This window comes from Lycium ferocissimum, chromosome 2, assembly GCF_029784015.1.
Source record: "Lycium ferocissimum isolate CSIRO_LF1 chromosome 2, AGI_CSIRO_Lferr_CH_V1, whole genome shotgun sequence".
NCBI lineage: Eukaryota > Viridiplantae > Streptophyta > Magnoliopsida > Solanales > Solanaceae > Lycium > Lycium ferocissimum.
Window position 1 is genome coordinate 34998822 of NC_081343.1, and position 26038 is coordinate 35024859.

At 37.3% G+C, this 26038-nt stretch overlaps 2 protein-coding genes and 1 pseudogene across 2 annotated transcripts; all 3 read right to left on the reverse strand.

Moving 5' to 3' along the window:
• Positions 1–1780: 1780 nt before the first annotated feature.
• LOC132047538 (uncharacterized) lies at positions 1781–5604 on the reverse strand. The gene is made up of 2 exons (XM_059438568.1): positions 5000–5604; positions 1781–4216 (listed from the first exon to the last, which is right to left on the reverse strand). The coding sequence occupies exon 2, from the start codon at positions 3566–3568 to the stop codon at positions 1781–1783; it is 1788 nt and encodes a 595-aa protein (XP_059294551.1). The 5' UTR covers positions 3569–4216; positions 5000–5604.
• A 14583-nt stretch (positions 5605–20187) lies between these two features.
• LOC132047539 (anthocyanidin 3-O-glucosyltransferase 5-like) lies at positions 20188–21116 on the reverse strand (annotated as a pseudogene).
• Positions 21117–22945: 1829 nt separating this feature from the next.
• On the reverse strand, positions 22946–24204 carry LOC132047541 (uncharacterized). Its single transcript, XM_059438569.1, has 3 exons — positions 23755–24204; positions 23304–23601; positions 22946–23244 (listed from the first exon to the last, which is right to left on the reverse strand). The coding sequence occupies exons 1-3, from the start codon at positions 24202–24204 to the stop codon at positions 22946–22948; spliced, it is 1047 nt and encodes a 348-aa protein (XP_059294552.1).
• Between the last annotated feature and the right edge of the window lie 1834 nt (positions 24205–26038).

Below are 26038 nucleotides of genomic sequence, written 5' to 3' on the forward strand. Positions count from 1 at the left end.
AGAATAGTTCCTCTTAACCCATCTACATCCGGTACACATAACCGTTTACCCAGTCGAAGAACGCCATCACGGTCAACAGTCATTTTCTTACTTTTACCAGCGAGGACTTGATCTCGGTATTTGCACACTTGCACATCCTCATATTGTGTGGCCTTTATGCGCTCTACTAATGAAGATTTGGCTTGAACACAAGCCAACAATGCCTCTGATTTTCCCACACCAAACCTAACACCTGTACCTTCGAGTTTCAGAATATCCTTCGCCAACGGTCTCTTTTCAGGAGCTATATGTGCCAAACTACCCATAGATTTCCTGCTCAGTGCATCAGCCACAACATTTGCTTTTTCAGGATGATACAAAATAGCACAATCATAATCCTTGAGTAGTTCCATCCACCGACGCTGTCGAAGATTTAGATCTTTCTGCTGGAAAATGTACTTCAAGCTCTTATGGTCAGTATAAATCTCACAAGTTTCGCCGTATAAGTAATGCCTCCAAATCTTTAGAGCAAATACCACTGCGGCCATCTCCAAATCATGTGTAGGACAGTTCTGCTCGTGCTTTTTCAACTATCTCGAAGCATAAGCTATAACACGACCATTCTGCATAAGAACACATCCTAATCCTACCCGTGAAGCATCACAGAATACCGTGAATCCTCCAGAACCTGCTGGTAAGGCTAATACTGGTGCGGTTGTCAAACATGTCTTGAGCTTCTGAAAACTCCGTTCACATTCCTCTGTCCACTGAAACTTCACATTTTTCTGTGTTAACTTGGTCAATGGAGCTGCTATTCGAGAGAAATCCTGCACAAAACGCCTATAGTAATTTGCCAAACCCAAAAAGCTGCGAATCTCTGTAGGTGAAGTAGGTCTAGGCCATTTCTGCACGGCTTCTGTCTTTTTAGAATCCACCATGATTCCATCTTTGGATACAACATGCCCCAAAAATGCAACTGAGTCTAGCCAAAATTCGCACTTTGAGAACTTAGCATAAAGCTCATGTTCTCGCAATGTCTGCAACACAGTCCTCAGATGATTCTCGTGTTCTTCCTGGCTACGAGAATAAATCAGGATATCATCAATAAACACTATCACAAATTTATCTAGAAACGGCTTGAACACCCTATTCATTAAGTCCATGAATGCAGCTGGAGCATTGGTCAATCCGAAAGGCATCACAAGGAATTCGTAATGCCCGTATCGAGTTCTGAATGCTGTTTTTGAAATATCTTCTTGTTTGATTCTAAGCTGATGGTAACCAGACCGAAGATCAATCTTTGAAAAGTGAACAGCTCCCTGCAATTGATCAAACAGATCATCTATACGAGGCAAAGGATACTTATTGCGTATAGTTACCTTGTTCAGCTGCCTGTAGTCGATGCACATTCTTAGAGACCCGTCTTTCTTCTTTACGAACAATACTGGCGCACCCCATGGTGATACACTCGGTCTGATAAAACTCTTATCTAGCAAGTCCTGCAACTGTTGTTTTAGCTCTCTTAGCTCCGCTGGTGCCATACGATATGGGGGTTTAGATATTGGCAATGTGTCAGGTATCAAATCAATACTGAAGTCTATTTCTCGTACTGGAGGTAATCCTGGCAAATCCTCAGGAAATACATCAGAAAATTCTTTCACTACTGATACATTCTCCAAGTTAAGTGCTTCCTCTCTTGTGTCATTTATCATAGCTAAGAGGCTTACATAACCCTTCTTCAACAATCGTTGAGCCTTCATAAAAGATATGACTTTACCAACCTCTGGAATTTGACCCCCTTTTAATACAAAGGTGGCTCATTGGGTATCTTAAACTTAACTATTTTGGCGTTGCAATCAACAGTAGCATAACAAGGAGATAACCAATCCATGCCCATCAACACATCAAATTCAACCATATCAAGTACAATCAGGTCAGCTAGAGTATCCCTACCCTCAACTCGAATTTGACAAGCACGATACACATATTCAACTAATAGAGAAGCTCCCACAGGAGTAGAAACAAGAAAAGGATCATTTAACATGTCTGGATGTCTATCAAACCTTAAAGAAAAGTACGGGGACACATAGGAATGGGTAGATCCCGGATCAATCAGTGCAAGTGCATCAAATGAACAAACCGAAAGAATACCTGTAACCACTGCATTCGAGGCCTGAACATCCTGTCTAGTAAGTGCAAAAACTCTCGCCTGTCCTCTACCAGCATTACCCTGTCCATGATTCCCAGTAGCACGATCTCCAACACCTCGACCTTTGTTTCCTGTACCAGCAGTACCTGAATTATTACGAGTAGCCTGAGTAGGTGCAGCTAACTGAACAGAAGCCTGGCCGGAATTCCTCGGAGGTTGAGGGCAGTCCCTCATGTGGTGTCCCAACTGGCCGCACCGATAACACCCTCCAGTCAAAACACGACACTGGCCCAAATGTGGTCTGCCGCAGGTCTGGCAGGATGGAGTAGTGGCATACATCTGTCCAGAACTACGATATCCAGAAGATGATGATGATGGCCCCTTGGTACCCTGTCTATGATGTGGTCTATATGCAGACTGTGAAACTGAATCTGTCTGAGAACCCTGTTGCTGCTGTCCCTGATTCCCTGCTCTGCGATTTTCACTAAAGCCGCCACTGAAAGATCCCCCTGTCCTGGCCTTCTTACGTAAATCGTTGGCTGCACGTTCCTCGCGTCCCTTGTTTTCAATCTTTCTAGCAAGATCAACTGCCTCTGAGTAGGTCAACGTCTTTATCTGTGGGACTACTGCATTGTAGAGACGACCAACTAACCTATCAACAAACCTCCGCACTCGGGCTGCTTCATCAGGCACCAAGTAAGGAGCATATCTAGCCAGCTTACAAAACTTGGTATTATACGTCGATACATCCATATCTGGAGTCTGAACCAGTCTCTCAAACTCGTTAGCATATTTCTGTCTCAGACTGTCAGGAAGAAAATTATCCATGAACAACTTAGTGAACTCGTCCCATGTCAGTGGTGCTGCTCCTGCAGGTCTCCCTAGCAACAAAGTTTCATACCAGGTATAGGCCATGTCCTCTAGTTTGTATGCTGCAAGCTCCACGGCTCTCTCACTGGAACATCCGAGAGCGCGTAGTGCCTTAAGTGAGCCATCCAAGAACCCTTGAGGATCTGTTGAATTCTCAGAACCTGTGAATTTTGGTGATTTCAACTTCAGGAAATCTTGCAAGGATACCTCGTTGTTCCCAAAAGTCTGAGTCTGTGCAGGTGTAGTATTCTGCTGCTGAATCCTCTCTTGTCTATCCATTCTGTCTGCCAAACCCTCTATAACTCTCTGCATAGATATAAGCGCCTCAGCAGTGACACCCTCATGCGATGGTGGAGGTGGGCTAGCACTCATTTCAGGAGTGGGCTCCCTCGTAGTCCTCGTGGTGGTACTGCGGGTCCTCGTGGTGGTACCGCGGCCCCTACCTCGGCCCCGTCTGTGAGCTCCGCCTCTTCCCCCAGCGGTGGAGGCTGGCTGCCTACCCGAGGTGGCATTAGGTGCCTGTGGAACAACTGTCCTAGCTCCGCCAGAAGATGATCGAGTGTTAGCCATCTGATTACCAAAATAAATAATGTTAGATTCATCTAGTTGACCCTAAACGTCACACACGTAAGGAGGAATAAGAAAGAAAGACAAGACACATCCTATCACGCTCTCGCAGAATCACGATTATGGGAATGGCCGGCAACATAACCATAATTGAGATTCTACTACTAACGTGTGCTCCATCAGTCACACCGAAATAACCTAGGCTCTGATACCAACTTTGTCACGACCCAATTTAGGACCATGACCGGCGCTATGGGGTAGGATTCCCAAAGCAAGCCTTAACGAGAATTTACAGAAAATCGGACAGAGTTTCCCCTGTTTTTATGACTATCCAAAATTTTCCTGTCTCAAAATCAATGGCAAAAACATCCAATCTCAACCAAACTAAATGCAATCAACCCGTTTTCAACATAATTATACTAAAACATCTCTGAAATATGGGAAAATGTCTAATACTAGTCACCAGTCTATAATGAATAAAGAATACTCATGGAATAAATCAAATGACTGTGGAGCAACTCTAAGAGTTCAAAAGAAAGACTATAATAAATAATAGACTCTTCGCCCACGCGGACAAGTGCGGGGCTCACCAGGAACTTTCAACTCGGGCTCTCTAATTACCGTAATCCTCACCAACGTCACCTGCGGCCTCTGTAAAAAAAATAGCGAGGAGTGAGACGCTTGCTCAGTGAGTAATAACACTTAACCACAACCGTTTTTACTGGGGACAAGTCAGAAGACATGCTTATATAATATTCATAAAATATCACGAAATAAATGCCCTTTTTGCAAAAACGGTAGCATTAACCAATCTTGTCTAGTTTCATGTAAGCAGAAATCATTTAACAATTCAGTAATAAACTCTGTAAACGTTGTCATATCAACTCTTATATCTGGGAGGTTTCCAAGAAAGGATCATGTAATCTATATCATGTGGACCCCTTCGTAAAAGGAGTCAAATATAATTGTAGGTCCCTGCTCGAGGGAAAATGGTACATGTATACTAGTTCTACCTTCCCACTAGCGAGAGCTATAACTGTAATCAGTAAATACAAGGTGCACCAGGTCTAACGAACCCGCCGTTAGCTACGGGATCCTTCAAAGTCTCCTCCCACTAATACTTTTCTTTGTAAACTACAAATACTCATATAAAGCATTTTCAAAATAATACACGGCATATCAATTCTTATCAAATCATGTAATTTCATTTTAGAAATGGTAATCATATCTCAAGTATCGGTAGAACATATCTAGTAACGGTGAAAACAATTAGAATAACCGGTAAACATCTCAAGTAAACTGTTTGGTACCATATCAAGTAAAGGACTTGTCCCACATGCAATTTCAAAGCATCGGTAACACATCTTATTTTCAAAATCATGTATAAACCATGCAGGTTATGAAAATACAAATTGTGGTAAGATTACTACTCACAGTACTCGTGTCGAAGTACCAAACTCGTCACCTCGAGCAACCCGTATGACTTCCTTCGATCAATCTATAATCACATCATATCAATCTCGTGTTAAATCCTTCTATTTAGGTAAGTCATAACTAGTTTAGAACACCCAAACCCGAAGTGATCCTATAGCTCAAACATTCTCTGTTTTCTTTGTTTACCCAATTTAAGGAAATTACTGGAAGTCCGACTATGCTCTAGTTCTACCAACATCCGTTAATCCAACCCCAATCATCCATCATTTAGAATGATAATCATGGAAAAAAATAAAATATATTGTTACCTTGAATTTTGATCATGGTAGTTCAATTCCAAGTAGATGCCAGAACTATTTAACAAACTTTGAAGAAGCTTGGGAAGTGAATCATTGATTTTTCTTTGCCAAACCTTTTTTTTTTTTTTTGGGTTTTGCTGCGCACCTTCTGTATCTTTGAAATTGAGGGAATTACACTTCAGGTCATTTACCCCTGTTTTGTTTTTCACGTCAGACTCCTCTTTTGGGCTAAGCCCATTGACTTTTATTCCTTTTTTTTTTCTTTTTTTCTTTTTGGTCTTTACAACAATTTGCTTCTTTTCTATTTTTTTTTGTTTTTGCTAATTACTTAAATACCTACACTTAAATATGGGATATTACAGTCTGCTACTACTATTCCTTTCCAAAGATCTATTACTGAATTCCATCTTTGTGGATTGTGTGCTGCTATATTTGATATTTTACCTTTATTACCTCCTTCTTGAAGGATAATAGGTTCTTCTATAGGCATTCTTTTCCCCGATGGTTTAACATTATCTATAGGTTCTCCTGCTGTTCTAAAAACTCTTCTCCTCGGTACATTTCCTGTACTAGTATCTACATTATATTGTTCTCCAATAGTTGTTCTTTGAAATGGACTAGAACTAGACGCACTAGATTCCATTAATTCTTTTTGACTTATTATTGAGTCTATCTCTATTTCTTCATCACTGTATTGCATATCTTCTAATATTTTATCAAATTCGTCTGATTTCTTTTGGTACATATTTTCTACTCTATATCCCCAATTATCAGTTCTAGCTTCACATAATTTAAAGTGACTTATAGTTTCATCTATTGTTAGTTCTCCTTGTATATACATATATATAAATATACACATAACACATCATCATATCATCATCATCCCGCGTCCAGGGCATCATCAAAACATGCCCACTGCAGTGCTGTGCACATCTACATGCCTGACCGATGGACTATAGTGCGGCGCGGTGTAGTAAAATATAATATAATATAATATATATATATATATATATATATATATATATATAATGTATGAAGAGTCAATGAACTGACATCGGGCCTTTCGGAGCAACGTAAGGTCGGTAACCTCCGAATGAATTATGGAATTCGTATTGAATCCAAATAAATAACTTAAGGATGATAAACATGATAATAATTCAAGAATCATTGAAGAAGTAAATCAAACAAATTGGGAAATAAGTAAGTAATCCAATAAAGAACATCTATAAGAAGTGATACATGATTGGAGTGAATTGTTACGGAGCGCTCGTGTTCATGTTCTAGTTGGATTCGTGCCAAAGAAAGAGGGAAACAAACACCTTACATACCTTATTTGTCAAGCCGCCACTCGAAAGAATACCTTATCCCGATGCTCGCCCTTCACCCAAACCTATATTGAAAGATGTACCCTTAATCATATTCCATCATGTTCATACATCAACTTAGATATGTCGTATATTGAAGGATGATTCGGGTTATGAGAATTCGGGCAGCATTTCCTCTATTTCTACTACATCCCAAGTTTAAAACAACAATAACCAACCTAATATCAACAACATCAAATTCAATTTAACCACTAATTCGTCCAATCAACTATAATTCAATACAAGGTTTATCGTCTTTCGCTCAATTCACTAAATACGTTATAATCTAATGAATATAATTTCGAATCAATGTAATTCCATGGATATAAAAAGAGGGTCTCACCTAATTAACTTCCAATTGATCCTTGATGGCTTCAAACCCAAGATCCCACTATATTTCACCTTACTTCGCAATAATCACGATAATATGATGTTGCCACGAGCTTCCCGAGCCTAGATTACATAACCTTCTTATGATTTCTTGGTTTTAATGATAGAGAAAATTGGGAGAGGTGACCTCTGAAGTTTTTGGACCTTTTTGGGTGTAAGAATGAGTTAAAATTAGTGGGGGTTGGTATTTATAGGGTGGAAGGTCGGTTGTCCACCTACTCAAAAATTGGCCTTCGCGATCGCGAGGCCATCGCGGAGAAGTCTCTGGCAGCCTATCTTGAAACCCCCATAACTTTCTACTCCGATGTCTTATCGACAAACAGTTTGTTGCATTGGAAACTATACTCAATGAACTTAAAGTTACATAGGTTATTCATTCCATAACTCCTCATATTCTCAGAGATACACCTCCCTTAAGTTGGACCAAAAATTCTATCCGAAATTCTGCCAAGTTTTCCCAAAATTTTGACATACTTAATTACTTCATTTCGCTTGATCTCGGAACCTTAGATACTCTCTTAATACTTGTTAAAGGTTTTACTTAACCTTATAAGAGTTCCATGACCTCTCCGGCTTACGTTACTTTGCTTACAATGCAAACACCGCGAAAATTTTCGAGGGGTAACACTGTGACAATGATTTAAGAGTTAAGTCGGGTATAAAATCTTTTAAAACTTTCCAACACTTAGTAGAAGAAGCAAATAACGTATATATATGTTGTATCACTCCAAAAAAAGATATAGCTTTCGTACAAGAATTAGCCATGTCACAAAGTACTAAATTTAAACTATGACAAACATAACGTGTATAAAATGCTCTAGGATTTACATCGAGAAGTCTTTTTTGAACTTCTTGATGTTTTCCCTTCATATTAGATTCGTTATCATATCCATGTCCTCTTAAATTTTCAATATCAAGTCCAATATTTTTTATCTCATCTATAATAACTTCAAAAATACTTTTTCCACTTGTATCATCCACTTTTAAAAACTCTAAAAAATATTCATTAATTTTTATTGGAGTAGCTGAAATATTCACACTCCGCAATATATAAAAGACATTTGTTCTTGATGGCTTGCATCTGGAGTGCAATCAAGTATGATTGAAAAGTACTTTGTTTCTTTAATTTTTTCAATAATTTTATTCTTGATTTCACCTGCCAACGAGTTTATCAAATTCATTTTGTATATTATGTCTAAGGTAATGATTATGGATTTCTTCATGCTTAATTTGCCGAATATGTTCTTGCATAACTGGATCAAATTCTACAATCATTTCAATTAGGCTTAAAAAATCTCCATCATTTTCTTGATAAATATTTTCATTGTTTCCCCTAAATGCCAAATTATTTTTTCCAAGAGTTTTGATTACGGCAATAATTCTTGACAGTACATTTTTCCAGCGCATTCTATCTCTATTAATTTGTTCTTGTACATCTTTATCAATTGTTTTATTTTTGTGAAATCTCATTTCGAAATCAACCCACGCAACCATATTAATAATATGCTCATTTGTTACTTCTTGATCTTTGAGCTTAGCATCAAGATTTTTCCAATCATTACTATCTTCACTAGCTAGTTTACTGTTAAGGGTACTAGAAGTTGTACTAAACAATTTACAACAAAAACAAATTAAAAGACTTTATCCAAATCTTTTGAGTAAACTAGCCATTTTCTTTCATGTCTTTCCCCATTTGCCAATTTTTGAATATAATTTATTGTAGAAAAATGTCTTGAGAATTTATCCTTTGGAAAATTTGTGTCAGTTATTCTAATTGGTCCCTTTTCTACTAATAGATCTCTCAACTTTGTGTCTATAGTATCCCATTGACTTGGATCGTATATATTTTTAGGGATGCAATTATTTAAATCATTTAGGATTTATGTAACGACCTGTTTGGTCTTTATAGTTTTTTCGGCATTTTCTCCCCTTTCCGAGCTTGGCTAGCTCACTTTTGATCCGAGGGGACCGTTGACACGCTTCCTGAGGTGTTTAGACTTGATTCGATGAATTTTTGTGAAATATGGGCTTTAAGCGAAAAAAAGTTGACTCAAAGTTAACTTTCGGGTAAACGGACCATTTTGGAAATCATTCAATTTCGAGAGGTCTGGATGGTCATTTAGAACTTGTGTGTATATCTGGTTCGGTTCCCAATGCACTCGGATGCATTTTGGGGCTTGGGTTGAAAAATTGCAATTGAGGTATCGGAGATTGACTCAGTCAACAAGACCTCCGTTGGGAATTCCGAGGCCATAAGCGCGTTCGTAGCGTGTTTTTGTGTGTGTCTGTGTATGTGGTTTGTGAGCAGATGGCCTCGGCAATTAGTCAAAAATTCGGGTTGGAGGATGAAACTTGGGAAGTTTCTGGTGTCTGGTGCCTTTTGGCGGCACCAGCACCGTGGCAGCAGTACTGCTGAAGCGGTCACCCTGTGTAGCGGTCATGGCACCGCTGGAGCGGCCTTAGCATCGCGGAAGCGGGTGACGGGCAGTTAGTTCATTAAATGAAGTGTTAAAAGCCCTTAGTCTATCATTTAATACTATTCCGAAATTTGAGCCTCTTGGGAATTATTGGTGAAGATTCTTGGTGGTTAGTTCTCCTAACCCTCTTGCTATTTCATTGTTCCTAATCATCTTAGAATTCCTCTTTCCTTGTTAGTCCCTTAGTAATGGAAGATTAAAAGTGGGTTTTGATGGATTTTCTATCTAGGCTTATTAATGATGAAATTGATTGGGTTTATGCTAGATTATGATATATCTAAGGTTGTTAATCATATATCTTCCATTATTAGTGTTGAATTCTTGAATCTTAGAGTTAAGGTTTATGCCCAAAATTGGGGGGTTTACTTGAAATTCGGAATTAGGTGAATCCTTGAGTTAATTTAGCAATTAGTTGTTGGGTTTTGGTCACCTAGTGCTTAATTTGATATTTACTCCTAAATTTTTGCTTTGACCTTGTGGGCCCCGTTTTCCCAAATTCTAGGGTTGGTTTTGACCTAAATTGAATGATAGCAATATAGGTATCGATCTTCATGATTTCTAATCTAGATTTCCAATATACCTAGACTTTCTTGATCTTGAGGCTCAGCCGAAGGGGAAAGCGATGGAGTGATTGTTGGTGTTTGCTGTTCGGCCATCCGGGTAGGTTATAGCATACCCTTGTTGAGACTTCATGTAGCGAAGCATATATTTAGTTTATATTATCGGAGAAAATGTAAACCTTCGGGTATGAAGTTGGGTTGGATATTGTATTAGGTTGGGTGATTTGTTGTGTGATTGAGACTAGCCATCTAGCTGTGTTGTGATTTAGTTGTCCTATTGTTGTGGGCTTGATGCCGCATAGTGATAGTGGATGTTGGAGACTATTGAGATATCTTGTTCATGATATTGTGGTGCCCCACTTGTTGGCATTTGATTTCGAGATAGTGTCTTTATATGACTTGTGTAGTCTTTCATGATATTGTTGGCGTACCCATGTTTGGTACTTGTGATATTGATCTGATTATTCATGTTGACTCATACATCGCACGCATTCAGATCTCTCATGATATATTATTGATGCATTGTTGATACTTGATGAAACACTGTGATGAGCCGAGCTCAGTTTGCATGAGAGTGATGTGAGTAGTTTGTTATCCGATGGTTGTCCCGGAATCATGGATTGTTTGCGAGTGATGTGAGTAGTCCGATGTCCGATGGTTGTCCCGGAATCGTGGATTGTGTGATGTGAGATTCTGATGTCCGATGGTTGTCCCGGAATCGTGGATTGTGTGATGTGACAGTCCGATATCCGATGATTGTCCCGGATTCATGGATGAGTGAGTAAATGGACTTCGCGGGTCCCCATGGGTTGTGCTACCGGGACGTCGATACTTTCGTCCGGAGTACATGTGTACACTGTATTGCATTGCATTGGCATTCTTATATCATTGCATTGCACTGCATCTTGGCTTATATTGTGATGATCCGGTGTTTTACTTGTGTTGTTGATTTCGAATTGTATATATATTGAGACTTGGCATACTTGGGTTTAGATGCTTCAACCTAGGAATGATGGATACTCGTTGCTGATTGTGCTTGACTTATACTTGTTGATTTATCTGCCTATCTTGCTTTATTGTCTGAATTATGTTAGCTATACTTGGTCGGCCGATGATACCTACCAGTACTGTGATTTGTACTGACCTACACTTGCTGCATTCTTTTATGAATGCAAAATTCCAGGTTGGGTCTGCTTCCATCTCCCGTGGCTGATAGTCGCCATCAGTACAACTTTGAGTTTCCAGGGTGAGCACGAGACGCTCGCTGCCTTGAAGACTCTTCTTATTATGTCTTACTTTTCCATTCTGAGACATAGACAGATTGATGTATTACTATATTTCAGACTTGTATATTTCTTTTAGATGCTCTTGTATGGATTAGACCAGACCCTGGGTGTATTTCCTTATTTCCGCACTATTTCTATTATAATATCGTAAGACTTACGTGATTATTCTCTTCCTCTTACTTGATTTATTTATTTATGTTTACTTATCGTTGGGCTAAGGGTTCTCTTACCGAGGTGGGAAAGGTAAGTGGCCGCACGACTTAGTCGAAATGGGTCATGACAATTTTTTGATTTTTGCAACTATGTCAAAATTTCTGGGTAACTTCTTCTAGATTTTCTTCTTGGATGTTATTATCATCTAAGTCAACTATAATAATGACTTGTTCATTTGAAGAACACCCTCCCATATTTTCCGATTCAATATTTTTGTTATCTGTTAACTATCTTTCAAGTGCTCCTTTTCGGGATTTAATTAATTCTTCAGCTTTTCTCTTTTTCTCTCTTTTTGCATAACCGGAATCATATTTTCTAGTTGACATATTTAAATTGAATAAATTCTAATACTAACTAGAACAAAAATATATACTTATGAAATAAGAATATCGACAGTGACAAATTTCAATGAAATATAAGATAAAGTTAGAACAATAAAACCTGGTTCAAGAATTTGATAAGTTGATATAATGATATCGAAATAGTGTTGTGTTGCTTCAATATAATGATTGTTTGTTGCAATGCTTGATAATGTGAAGAAGACACCAAAAAATAAATCTTGATCTTTTATAAGCACTATGTTTTGCAGCAGAATGTTTTAAGTGTGTAGGAAACTTGAGAATTATCAATAATACTAAGAGTAGAAGAATAATGAAAAGAAGAAGGAATAGGTAAATATGGGCAATAGAATAGTTACCCAAATAAATAAGGATACTACAAATCTACAATTACCTAAAAAAGTTTTTCATTCCCCCAATTTTGGTGCTATGCCATCGCACCCCACTCCCCTCAAAGGGGAAGAAATACTTCTCCCAAAAAATATTTCCCATTAATGCGGGTCCCACTCACCCATAAAAGGATGAAGTTCTTTTTTACTTTTACCCAAATTTATCTCTTCAAAACCAACATTAACGTATAAGAGTACGACACATTTTTTTAAGTATATATATATATATATATATATATATATATATATATATATATATATATATATATATATATATATATATATATATAGGGTATTAAAAAAAGTGGGGGCCCCCAAAAAGTGGGGCCTAGGCCATTGCCTTACTTGTCTTACCAATCAACCGGCATTGCTCCTCATGACATAGAGGAATATGAAGATCGACTAACACATATTAAGGTGATTTAAGTAGCTTTAATCATATCCTTTTAATTGGTAATATTGTGCCAACATTTAATTATCCAGGTTCATCATCTTCTACCTAATACAACATCATATCTTCAGCCAGCAGCTGGTATAATAGGAAATTTTAAGATCAAGTATAAAAATCGTTTTATCAAGCATTTGATTGATAAATATGAGCGCAATGGAAGCTGCCAATTACGACAAAAAATTAACACTCTTGTAAAAGTATGTAAGATGTTAAGACCTCTACCATTCTCCATTGTTGAAGAATTACCATAATTCTACATACAAATAACAACCAATGTTAATAGTGAAAATTTAGATCTTGTTGAGGATGTTGGTAATGTGTCATCACTTATATCTCAAATCCCATCTCATAACGCCAATCAAGCAATGAATGCTACCACATATATGGAGTTTGACACAACACTTCCAATCTTTGAAACTTACACTGTTGAAGAGATTATTGCACAAGTCAATGGACTGGAAGAACAAGAGGTAGCGGATGCAGAAGGTGACAACGAAAGTGTTGGCGAAGGCCTCAACCTACTGCTACTTGGGGTGAGATACAAGAGTAATTGTTAAGCTCTTAGACAGCCTTGAAGGGAAAGCTATTAAATTCCTTTTTGCTGAAAGCTTTGACAAGAATCTTCGTTAATTCAAGCGATATATTACCACTAAAAGACTGAAATTTACGAAACAACCTGCAGTTGTAGTTCTTACGTCAAACTTAAAATATTTAAATATTCAATTAATTTTAAATGCATGTGTTCAATTAGATTATAAATTTTCTATCGGTATGATACAATTAGATATGAAATTATTAATAATATATTTATTTTTTCAATTCTTAATTAATGAAATATGAAAATCAATTGAGATTTTAAAATTAACAAGTATTTGGTTTTCATTTATAACATAAAAAGTATAGAAAAATATTTTTTTATGTGCTTTTGTTTATAACAGTTGAATGATATCTACACATCAAATGTCAATATACATACATAACATCACCTCACTATAGCAACCATGAAATTTTCAGACAAATGCTGCCATTATAGAGAGGCTTGACTATATCAAATTTGTCACGATCCAAATTGTAGGCCATGATTGACACCTAAACAGCCACCATCCCAGGGGAACCTTGCCTTATCATCACAACTCATCATTAATGTAAAAAAGAATGATTTAAATACAACTAAAAACTAGAAATGTGTCATAAAAATCAAAAAAAATTCAGTAGTGTAGATTTAATATATATGTCAACCATTTCAAAATAGACAGTCAAGGTGCACCACTTATAGATGGAAGACCTAATTTGGGTTATTCCCCATAAAATAGACCAGATAGAATAACTAGCTTCAAGTGCCACCACGGTTGATGTGGTTGGATCACCTCAACTGAACTCTGATATGACCTCGAATAAAATCAAAACCGATCAGTAACCGCACTAGTACAAGAATCTGCAAAAAAAAAAATAGAATTTATGAGGGTGACCCTAAAGCCAGCAAGGTCACTGATCCACCCGCTGACATACCGACGGAGTAATTCCTTACAAAATATTATGCATTTTATGTGTAGTGTATAACATATAATATAAGTGTAAAAGCATGCATAATTGAGTAGTAACAAGTATGCATGATCATCTCAACCAAATACCACAATGGCATCGATGCATTGTAATAAACTGTCCACAGAACACACCTTTACCTGCATTGAATTATGTATTTCATCGGGCCATCTGTAGTCAACCTTATCCCGTCAACAACCTAACCAATAGTACGTATCACCAGTCCGTCCACAATAGTGGCTATATGGAGTGTGCGTGAACAATGTGTTGTGCAATCGGTTTGATACTAACACCATCTTATCATATCAATCATAAGCACCTAAGATAAAACAATGTGATCATGGTGTTATCAACAGATAAACATGATGTCATATTATATGCATCTTAACACGTATAGAAACAGTATGCATCATAACATGTTTCCTAATAATTTCTTAGCATGTTATGCTCGATTTAGAAAATCAATTTTCATCATACCAAAGCTTTATAGCAAAAAATAGAGTTTCATAAAAGAAACAACTCAAAATTACAGTATTTGACACAAAAATCATATAGGCCATAGTACGCGCTCATCCCATAATGTACTAGGTGTTTGAAAACCAAATAATACAAATTCCAATCATGAAGGTTAAATTCTGACTTGCCTTAAAAACAGTGAAACCTTCCCCAACTTTGCACAATTTGAATCTCTAACCAAACGGCCTCACACTATCTCAATTTATATCAAGTATTTAACAAACACGTCAAATTAGGCTATAGGACATTTTCATAATTTTTGGAAAAAGTGAAAGTCAACCCTCAAATGTCAACAGTCGGTCTACCCTGTCAAATCCTAATTAAATTACATAAACGGGTCGTTAGATTGCACTACCTACTTCCTATTCTATTCAATATCCAAATTTCGACTATAGGATAGAACACGTTACTCTACCTGTTCTATGCTAACGTCTTGCAGAATATAAACAGTCGGTAAGTAAAGAACACATCACTTTTATGTAGAAATCACCCGGCTCACAAAGGCGATAAAAACCACAACGTATATGTAACACCTCGTACCTTCGGGCTAAGGTTTGACTCGTAAGATGATAATATAATGGAACCAAGATGGGAGGTGTAGAAAGTGTTATTAAAAACTAATCAAGTCTATTACATCATGTACCTTAGAACTAAGGTTAGACTAGCATCATAATATCATTGGAGTTTAGCAGAGAATTTGAAAGTTTGTGCGTTTTTGCGAAAATGATCGACAAGCCTACTTCGGGAACCCGTAACCCCTTGATTTGTTGTGAATTTGAGAAAACTTAAAAAGTTAAAGTTGTAGCCCTTTCAAATATCTTTCCAACGGTACATTGTGGAGCTCAAACGGATCTTTGTGCTAAGAGTTATGCCTATTTCACTAATGATGGTCGGAGCAGAATTTTCAGATTTTGGGTTACGTTTTGAGCCTTTTCCTACTCGAATTAGGACTCCTTATTTTATTATTTTATGAAGTAAAAACATCCATAACACTATTCTAAACCCTAAGAGACTATTATTTATCTCTCCACCTCCATCTCTAGAGAACCTAGGAGGCACTTCAGTCTTTCAAGAACCGCAAGAAACTCATTCTTGCAATCAAGAAAAATCAAGAAATATTCAAGAGTTTGGTTTGGCAATCTAGTTTCCTAAGGTTTCCTCCAAGGTAAATATTTTAATCAAGAACCTTTGTATTCTACAAGATTTCATCGTTGATAAACACTAGAATAAATCCAACCATCCCGTTACCCTATGAAATCAAGAGTTGTAAAGAGTTAGAGAAAACCCTAGCATTTTATATAGACTTTTAATCCGACCAGTCATATTCAATTGGCCTTTCCTGATAATTTAACCGTTGGATCGAGCCCAAATTTTAACTGAGTGGTCACAACATATAGTTCTGAAATATGAACAGTGGAGATCGGATTTGGAGGTCCGGAGCAGTGTGGTTTGAGCTATGAACAGTAGCTACGAAAAATGGTAAAAACTTTTCTTAAGGTTTCAAATTCAAAGCTTTTGGAATTCTTCTTCAAGATTCGGACTTTTCTCAAGTTTTTGGAGCGATTGAGGTATGTAGGGTTTCTATTCTCGTGTGGGAGCATCTTTGTTCTTCCCCACGCCACGTTTTTCCATGAAAGTATGAGATTATACGAAAACTAGGGTTCTAGATATGTTCATGATAACCCTAAGTATATGTACCATGATATACCATATTTGTATAAATAATTCATTATTGTGTTCTTGATATTCAATTATGGTTATTGAGAATCTGTCCGTAATCCATGAAAAACCCATCCTTTGCATTCCATGGGTTCTTACATGCAAGTTTTTAAATAAAAAATGCTTATTTCATGAATATTCTACATGTCTACAAGTTTTCGTGCAATTACATTATATAATTATTTTCATGCCAAGATATATTCATGCTAAATACAAGTCATGCTTTCATGAAATTCACGGGCTTATTAGCCAACTATATCATGCTCATGTTTTTAGGAGTTGCACTAATTACCGAGAAGGCTTCAAGCAGCCTAAAACTACGTAGCCACCATAGGATAAGGATCGCTCCGCCCATGTTTAGGACGATTCCTTAATATTGATTGGATCCTTTCATGTTATATTTCATCTTATATCCTGGCAAGGTGTGAGAGGTTTTCTTAGTAGGGCGCATGTACCAAATTTCATGTTGTCGGTTATATTTATACTCTCCCTACTTAAAATGTTTTTACTCATATATATATATGTATTTATGCTTATGACTAGGTTTCGATTTCAGTTTCATTTCTTATCATGTTATTTCATGTCCCATGTTATTTCATTTAGTTGCTTTACATACTAGTACATTCAATGTGCTGACGTCCCCTTTCTATTGCCCGGGGGCCTGCATTTCACGATGCAGGTACGGACTTACAGGACGACAGATCTACTCTATAGGATCATCCACGTATCAGCTTTTGGTGAGCCCCATCTTCTTCAGGGTTTAGTCATTATTTACTTCTATGATAGTTATGCATTTAAGGTATGTCGGGGGCCTTGTCCTAGTAAGTATGTTTAGCAGTTCAGACTTATGTTAGAGGTTTCATAGACTAGACAGTTATGTTATGTCAAATGTTCAGAGTCGTATAGCTATCTTTGGCTCATTATCGATGACAATCCATATTCATATTTTTAAACAAGTATTTTATTTGATATTTTGAAATCTCATGTTTGTTAAGGCTCATCATGTTTATGTCGTATTCTGCTCATGTTATGCCTCATGATGATTCAGCAAGCCATGTGGTTTGTTCGGTCACATGCAGTAAGGCACGGAGTGCCGTGTTACGTCCAGGCCATAGTTCGGGGCGTGACACTACACCTCCATAGGGTTTTCTTCAAAACTCCACTACAACAGTGAGCCTCTGCAAATTCAAGTTACAACCTCTGTAACCTAGGAACTAACCTCTCTATCTTCCAAATCAACCTCTGACTAGCAAGCAACCTTCAAGTTGACCTCCAACATGAGGTTGAATTTATAACGTTTTTGTATCTAACTTTAATGGTTCTAATAAAGTGGATAAAGATACAGCCCGATAAACAACCTAATACAAGATTCTAGACTTAAGAACCGAAAAATACTATTCAGTAGAACAGCTCCTTCAATCTTTCTTCTTGCACTAGGGATGCAACCCTGGGTTCTTGAATATTCTTGATATATCTTTTGATCGCTCAATATTCTGAATTCTCTCTTTGTGGGTGCGCAAACCTTATTCTTGGTAAGACTTGAATATTTATAACATTGAGTGTACAGCAGGTCAGCAAACACAAAACCCTCTTTGAGTAGGCCCATAATATATTAGGGTTTGTGTTGTATTTGGATTCTTAGCTTGTTGAGTCCGCTTCTTGTCCTTGTAGAAGTATTACTAATCCCAACAAATATGGCAAGGAAACCTGCATACTTGAACGTCAAGTCTTTACCATAAATCTACAAATCCTAGTTGTTGTAGGACTTGCGCTTGAACATAGTCACGAACCTGTTTCATCCACCTGGTTCGTCTGCCTCTGAATCTTTGCACTATTTGATATGGAACTCACAAACTTGTTTCATCATCCCCTTCTCGTTCATTCCTACAACTCTGTCTTGAGCTTGCTTTTGTGATGGATGATGGAACATATTGACAGACCTATTTCATGCATCATGCTCTGTGCTCTCTGTCTATATTATTCATTCTTTGGATAAATTATGTCTTCAGCCTTGCCTAAATCTGTGACTCTGATCATGTTCTTGCTCTGTGTTAGAACATGTTTGTAAACCTGGTTCATGTGTTTTGTCAGCAACTCTCTTTATTTAAATAAACTACTTTAGAGTCTTGAGTCACCTTCACCTTTACTCCTCATGATCTCTTCTCGTATGATTCATTCACCAACTGCACCTGAAGACTCTTTGTGATAGAACATGTTTGATGCTTGTTCTATACTTGCCTGAACTTCTCTATGACTGAGTGATCTTCATCTCATTTTCCTTACATCTATCTTTGTTGTAGAATCATGCATTTTGACCATTTCCATTCACCCTGTGCTTTCATCATTGTACTTGTCTTGCCTTGGCACACATGTTTGCAATCTGGGTTCATGTGTATGCTCTATTCTATTGCCTCTTAGCAATGGACCATGTCTATGGACCTGTTCTGTCCATCCTGTGCTGCTTACTTTTTCAAATCTTTCATATTGTCTGGAACCTCTACTTCACAACCAGCTATCTCTTTAACTACTCCAGTAGCTTTATATCAATGTCTATTTTTATCACTGTGCTTTCTTGCTTGGAACATTAATATCATTTCTTCATCTGCTTTAGTTCAGCTTTCATCATGCCCTTAAGCTGGTTTATTAGTTCCAAGTCTTTACTTTTTCAATCATCAAAACTTCACCCATAGCTTTATGCCAACACGAGTTACCCCAGAGCTCCCGAATACAATTTTGTCAAGTATTTATTTTGACTTCAATTGCTAAGTGAAATCCCCAATTTGCCTAATTTAAAATTAAGTAAAATTCCCAATTTAGACATTCAAATCGCATGAGTTACTGGTCAAGATCTCACCAAAATTAAGCATAATCATCCTAGGGTTTTAGAGAATCATTATCTTAAAGATTTAGGTTGAAATCACTCCGTTGAATCGACGCCCTTGAGCTCCTATTTTTCTAAAATGGCAAAAAAATAAATTTGAAATTCGTCACTGTTCAAATTTATACCTCAATTGTTCCACTTTCGTAATCGTGGATTCCTCGCGATCGCGATAGGTTCCTTTGACCGCCGCATTCACGGTTGACCTTGTTGTGATCGTGGATAGTAAAACCTCCTTGATCGCCTGATCCTCCGTTTATCTTTCACGATCCCAGTGTCTGATCTCGCGCTCTTGAGTAGAAAATCTATAATTTTTGTGTGGTTCAACATGTGCCGAAGCACCCCCTGAGTCCTCGAGTTTCAGCCTAACAAGTCCCAGATAAAAATGCAATCTTATCCAAAGCCTGAAAACACATATCTAATCACACTTTAATGAACTTAGGAGTTAGATTGTTACTTTCAGAGCCTAAAAAGTACCTAACACAATGCCTCCATGCATTGATATTGACTGGTGTAGAAGGTATTCTGCACACAACATAATGATCAGTTCAATTCGTACATGTTGATATAATTAACACTACAACAAAAAAGGCCTTTAGCGGCAATAGGTATTGGCGCGAAATCATTTACAGGCCATTAAACTTTGGCCGTTGATATTGGCATTGCTAAAGCCTTTAGTGGTCATTCAGTGGAATACTGGTAAAGGGTGTTTCTATTGCCGCTAAGAGGCGTAAGCATTTCATATGGCTGCTAATTCACGCTGCTTTCAATTCCTTGTCCCGTCGTGTGCGCCATTATCCGACGGCGGCCACACCACCCAAACAAACCTATTTCAGCTTAGCTCTAAACCCCAAGCAAGCTCATTTGTCCACTTGATAGTGTTCCACCATTACGAAAAGATAATTAAGTACAAAACGGACTCCAACTGTTGATTATCTAGCCATTTCATAACGTTATTTTTGTAATTTTCCTTGTTTCCACCTATGTGGTTCAATTTTCTTATCAATGGACCAATTGGATAAATCGGGCCTTAATAATTGCACGTAATTGTTCATTTTCTCTAAGCGCGTGGACTGATAAAGGCTCAAAGTCGTCAAAAGTATTCATCAAAATCCAATCTGAATAAGTATACTCTACGCCTTGGATCATCCAATTGTGGTATTGTTGATCATTTCTACCCATCATTGGATCTACCACGTCTTCGAGTCGAATTGGTGTACAACCAGGAGTTACCAATGGCTCTTTTAGATCAACGTGTTGGCCTTGAATTTGTTTATCGAAGATTTGAGTGTAAGCAATTAGTGCGGTGGACCATGCATTGCTAGTATGGTACACGTACTTTGGAATTTTGAACTCGTCAGCAATGGGCATCGCGCTAGTGCAGAAAAGGTCAACAATTAAAGCGTCGAGAGAAGGGTTCATATTGGAAACGGCAGAGTGGACACCTGGCAAGAATTCACGAACTATGATTCGGAGCTGGGTAAACACTTTAGTGGTGGAGTCACTTAAACCTAAGACGTCCAATGGAAGAATGAGAATTATGTCATATTGGTACTTTTTACCATTAGACGGGCCTCTGAGAATTTGTGTCTCGACCGGTGAAGAGCCAATTGTGATGGCAAGTACACTGACGTTAATGCTATGGTGGACGGTGAGGTGATTGCCAAGCACTGTGACAGGGATTGGATGCCCCATGCCAGGGCTCGAAAGAATAGCTACGTGCATGAAGTTGAGACTTCCCACGGAAAGGAAATTAAGTAATCCTGAAGCTTGCAAAAGTTGAAGCTCGGAAATGGATAATTTGAGAGTTGTTGAATTCAATTAAAGCTTGTAAGGCTTGAAACACGGAAATGTATAATTTGAGTTCCGTTGAATTTAGAAAGCTAGCAACTAAAAAATGAATAATGTGAAATTCGGTAAATTAAAAAGCTTGGGAGGTTTGAAAGTCACAAAATGGATAATTTGAAATCTCAGAGTTAGCAAGGCTTGAAGCACCAAATTGGATAATTTGAGATTCAATGATTTCAGAACTTAAACGTATAAAATTCTTGTTCCCCCCCCCCCCCCCCCCCCCCCCCCCCCCGCATATAAGAATGAGAAGGAGGAATAATTGAATGGAAGAAACTAGTGGAGGTGATGGGAGTTAGGTAGGAAATAAGTCTGTTTTTCATTCTTGTAGAAGTTGCTGCTGGCAAAGCGATCATTATTTGATGGGACACTATATGGTACTAAGTCTCAATTTTCATAATGTATTCTTGTTTAATTTGGCTGTAATGAAAAGCAAAAATATTTAAAAGTGGATCGATATGATTATGGGTTTCTTGTGTTTAAAGAAAAGAATTGAAGGCTCATCTCATTTTTAGTTAATTTTTACTTTGAAATATATAGCGAATAGCATATGCTCTTAAGCAAAAACTAACTTGCGAAGTTTACTAATTACATATGCCCGGGAACGGTTAATTAACGTAATGAAAACACTTAATACTAATAGAGAAATTGCTATGACTTACTAATATGCTTTAATTGCTTTTCTAGCAAATTTTTTCACGATTATGTTATTTGAAGAATATAACAAAGTAAGCTTGTTATATTCTCTGCTGCCATAATTTTTTTCGTTACCAACTTATTTTTTACAGCAAATAGAAGAAAAAAGAAGAAATGGTGGAAGTTACGAAATCTGTCATATATATGTAAAAATGCCTATTTATGATTTTTTTTTTTAAAAAAATTAATTCGAAGTGGGTCGGGCCGGTGGTGGCAACCTGTTGTTGGTGGATCGAGTTACGGGCTAAATGGCATGTCAGCCAGCCCTTTACTTTAATTTTTCCATGCCTCCCGCCCACCACCCTCTTATCGGGTTGGGGGGCCGGGCCGGTTATGGGCCGGGTTAGGTGGGCCGGTCCCAGGCCGACCTGGCCCAATTGACAGGCTTATAACAAAGTAGGGTTTTCACGTGCATTTCCCAAAAGCTCTAATAATTGCTAAAATAATCGTGCCTGTTTGGTTGAGAAACAATATAACGCAAGATGAAATGTTTGTGAATGAGCCATCACAAGGTTTCAGCTTATGTTTGACTGATGCCGGGCAAAATATTATCGGCCTGTTTATAATTTATCATATCTTTAGTTAATAATTTCAGTATGTATGTGTTGGAAAGTGATAGATAAAGTTTGAAGAAGATCCAATCAACCAAAATCCCTAAATTAAATAATGATTTAAACAATCTAAGTTTTTACATTGAAGAATTACATAAAACTCTATTTTTTTTTTTTTTTTTGATATAATTTCCAACCAACAAGGTGTAATCCTGAGTTGTTGGAGGATTTGGCTTTGACCCCTACCTTGTTTATTCTCAAAAGATTATACAAAAAGGGGGACTTGGTGCCAAAAACCTTCTATCCGAGCAAAAACCCATATGCAATTACTATACAAGACTCGTGCAAAAATCATTCTCTAAAATTGCATATGGGGGGAGGGGAGGAAGGCTCTGATCTATATAGCAAATGCCTTCCTCTCTCAAAATCTCATGGTGGCTCAAAATACCAACCAGAGTATTTACAAGCTTTTAATCTAAAGGAGGCTAAATGGAGCAAGTCCATCCTCAAAGGTCCTCTAGAATTTTCTGGCAGCTCATCTTCATGAAGGAATATGCTGTCCTCGGCCACATTTAAAGCTGCTCTCTTTGCCAAATTGTCTGCTACAGCATTTGCTTCTTTATAGCAATGCTGAACTTTAATCTGTTTTTGTTGAATGATCCTTTGAGCTGCCTCTATTGTCTTCCTGATCCTCCAAGGTTCAGTCGTGTTTCCTTTGAGCATGTTCACTATAATTAGTGAGTCCATTTCAAGTAATAACTGAGGTTGTTGTTGTTGTTCATTATACCAGATGAGTCCATGCATTGCGGCTTGTAATTCACAGGAATTGTTAGTGGAGCATTGGATGTGTTTAGCAAAGGCCATAACCATTCTTCCATTTCCCTTCCTAACAATTCCCCCATACCAGATGCTCTGCTTCTTTCCATATAACTGCCATCAGTATTCAGCTTCCATGAATGACCTGATGGTTTGTCCCAATAAAGCATCATGCTGGTGAGGTTTTCCTTGTAGCTTTCAGCTCTTTGACAAGTTGTTGCCCAATTCCAGTTGTTATTCACTTTGCTGAATCTTTTAGAAATAGAAGCCTGCACATTAAACAAAATTAAGTTAGACATTCTATTTATTGTTGTTGTTTTGTTACTATACCTCTTGTCACATCTTTCTCTCCATAGTTGCCATAGGATATAGCATGGAGTGATGAGCAGAATGTGTTTGTGGACTTGATTCTTTGGTTGTACCCTCCACCAGCAATCAAGTACCCTTTGAACTGAGTTTCCTTGATGCGAAATGCCTGGAGGTGTTGCCATCTGTTTCCAAATTCTCACAGCAAATGGACTAGTAGCAAACACATGATCCACTTTTTCTGAAATTTGTTCCCCGCAGCAATTACAATTAGAGTCAGTCTGAATTCCTAGACTTAGAATTCTGTCATCTAAATGTAGTTTTTTGCGAAGCAATCTCCACATAAAGAAGGATATTTTAAGAGGGGTTCCTTTAGCCCATATCATTTTGGCTAAAGGATCTACTTCCTGTTTTTGTCTGACGGTCTGCCAAGCTGAGGAGCATGTGAAGTTTCCATTTGTAGTAGGAGTCCATATGCTCTTGTCTGGAAGTTGTCTCTCTCCAATCTCAGTATCCATGACACCCTGAATCAAGTCATTAGGTAGTACTCTCTCCAGAGAATTCATGTTCCAGTTGTTGTTGATGAAATTTTGGACAGTTATGCTTCCTGGCTTTCTTTCCAACCAAATTCTAGGAGCCATAAGTTAATGTGGATAATATGATTCTGATTATGTGTGAAATAAAGAACAACAAAACCTACGATCTCCAATTAAAACATAAATATACCAAAAACACCTATTTGTTTACAAGAAAGAAAGGCTTTGGTGAAGATATAAAAATTGTATGCTTATAATTTAGTCAAATTAATGTCAAGAATACTAATTATTGTGATTATTTTTGAGACATAACACGCGAATTGGTACTATGAGACTTTGAAGAAAACTAAAAGAAGGAAATACAAGAGCATAAGATTTATATAATAATATTGAACTTGCTGCAAGAGGAAGCTAAGGCTACTTCATCTCGGTCTTGATAGTGCTAACGAATTGATCATAAGCCTCTCCCCATGCATCTTCATATCAACACTCCTTATTTCTGGATTTGCTTTTTTGATTGTCTCCAGTAAGGCGTACTTAGTTACCTCAAAGTGTTCGTCAACCACACCATACTTGAAGTGTGTAGCACCTATTTATTTGAGAGTTGAATCCCTCACCACAACCTTTCCTGCTTTTCTAAAACTGCAGCTTCACAAGCTTTCCTGCTTTTCTAAGTTGAACTGCAGCTTCACAAGTCATGACAAGTACAGATTTAGCATGGATCTGGAGCTTAGCATTTTTTTCTCCAAAGGCACATTTGAATCTTTGAGGAATGAGAACATCTTTTTAGCTGATGGTGCAATCTCAAATATCTTGAGAAAAGAATTTGAGACCCCATTCACCAGCATTCTTCTTCATGGAGTCCCATGACTTGGCTACCAACTTAAGAATAAAAAGAGAGTATATATGAAAACTTGGTTGCTTATTTTGCACAAATAGATATACCGTGTTATTTTTCATAATTTTAAGCATAAAAATAATATGAGGGGTAAATTTGATCCAATAAGTGATAATGGGGTATTTTTTATCCAAATATGTGGAAGGAAGGGTAAATTTGATTCAATAAGTGGAAGGAGGACATTTTTGAACCATTTCTAATACGTTAAGGGCATTTTTGACCTTTTTTTTACTATAATGATTAAAAAAAAGGGTTCAGAAAATAAGGTAAATTTATGTATAGTGGTTTTTTCATACTGTTTAAAAGAGTAGTGTTCTGAGGACAATATTACATATTGTTGGGATTTTATTTAAATATAAATTAATTAAAGTGTCTTTAAAGAAAAGGTGTCTTTTAATGAAATAGTGTGTGCTTTCATTCTTGGGTTACCACCATTCTGTTTAAACCCAACTACTTTTAATCCAACGCAACTTTTTCTTTCTTCCTCGAGAAAGAAAACCTTTTTTTTTTTCCTTCTACAACAAAATCTTGCTCTTGAAAATCAGAAAAGTTCTTGCTTTTCTAAGACGGATTTTTCACTACTTGCTCAGTACAGATTTCCAAAGGCTTATCATATCCACTAAAACTATTTGCGTATAATCCCATAGCAATCTCGCAGAAGAGAGAGAGCAAATATCGTTTTTAGGAAAGCGTTTCGTACGTGTTTCAAGCCTCTAATCCTGTATTTGTTATTCATATTGTCAAACTTCATCTTTGTGTTCTTCTTCATATGTTTTTGTGTCCTTGGATTATAATTTTCCAACATATATTATACCTGTGTATTGCAGTGGATGGACCGGATGAAGTCATCCCCCATAGTGTTTGGCTTCAGTAAAAATTTAGAGAAAATTTGCCTAGTTATGCGATAATAAGAGTCTAATTACCACTATAATAAGCATTTATTCCTAATTACCTAATATAGCAAGA

What these genes read in the sequence shown, in the direction of transcription:
- LOC132047538 (XM_059438568.1), bottom strand. Translation starts at nt 3,568, where the DNA reads ATGGCTAACACTCGATCATCTTCTGGCGGAGCTAGGACAGTTGTTCCA.
- LOC132047541 (XM_059438569.1), bottom strand. Translation starts at nt 24,204, where the DNA reads ATGAATTCTCTGGAGAGAGTACTACCTAATGACTTGATTCAGGGTGTC. An exon ending in TACTTGATTGCTGGTGGAGG is followed by an intron (nt 23,602 to 23,754) that starts GTACAACCAAAG and finishes TTTAATGTGCAG; the next exon opens with GCTTCTATTTCTAAAAGATT. An exon ending in GCAATGCATGGACTCATCTG is followed by an intron (nt 23,245 to 23,303) that starts GTATAATGAACA and finishes CACTAATTATAG; the next exon opens with TGAACATGCTCAAAGGAAAC.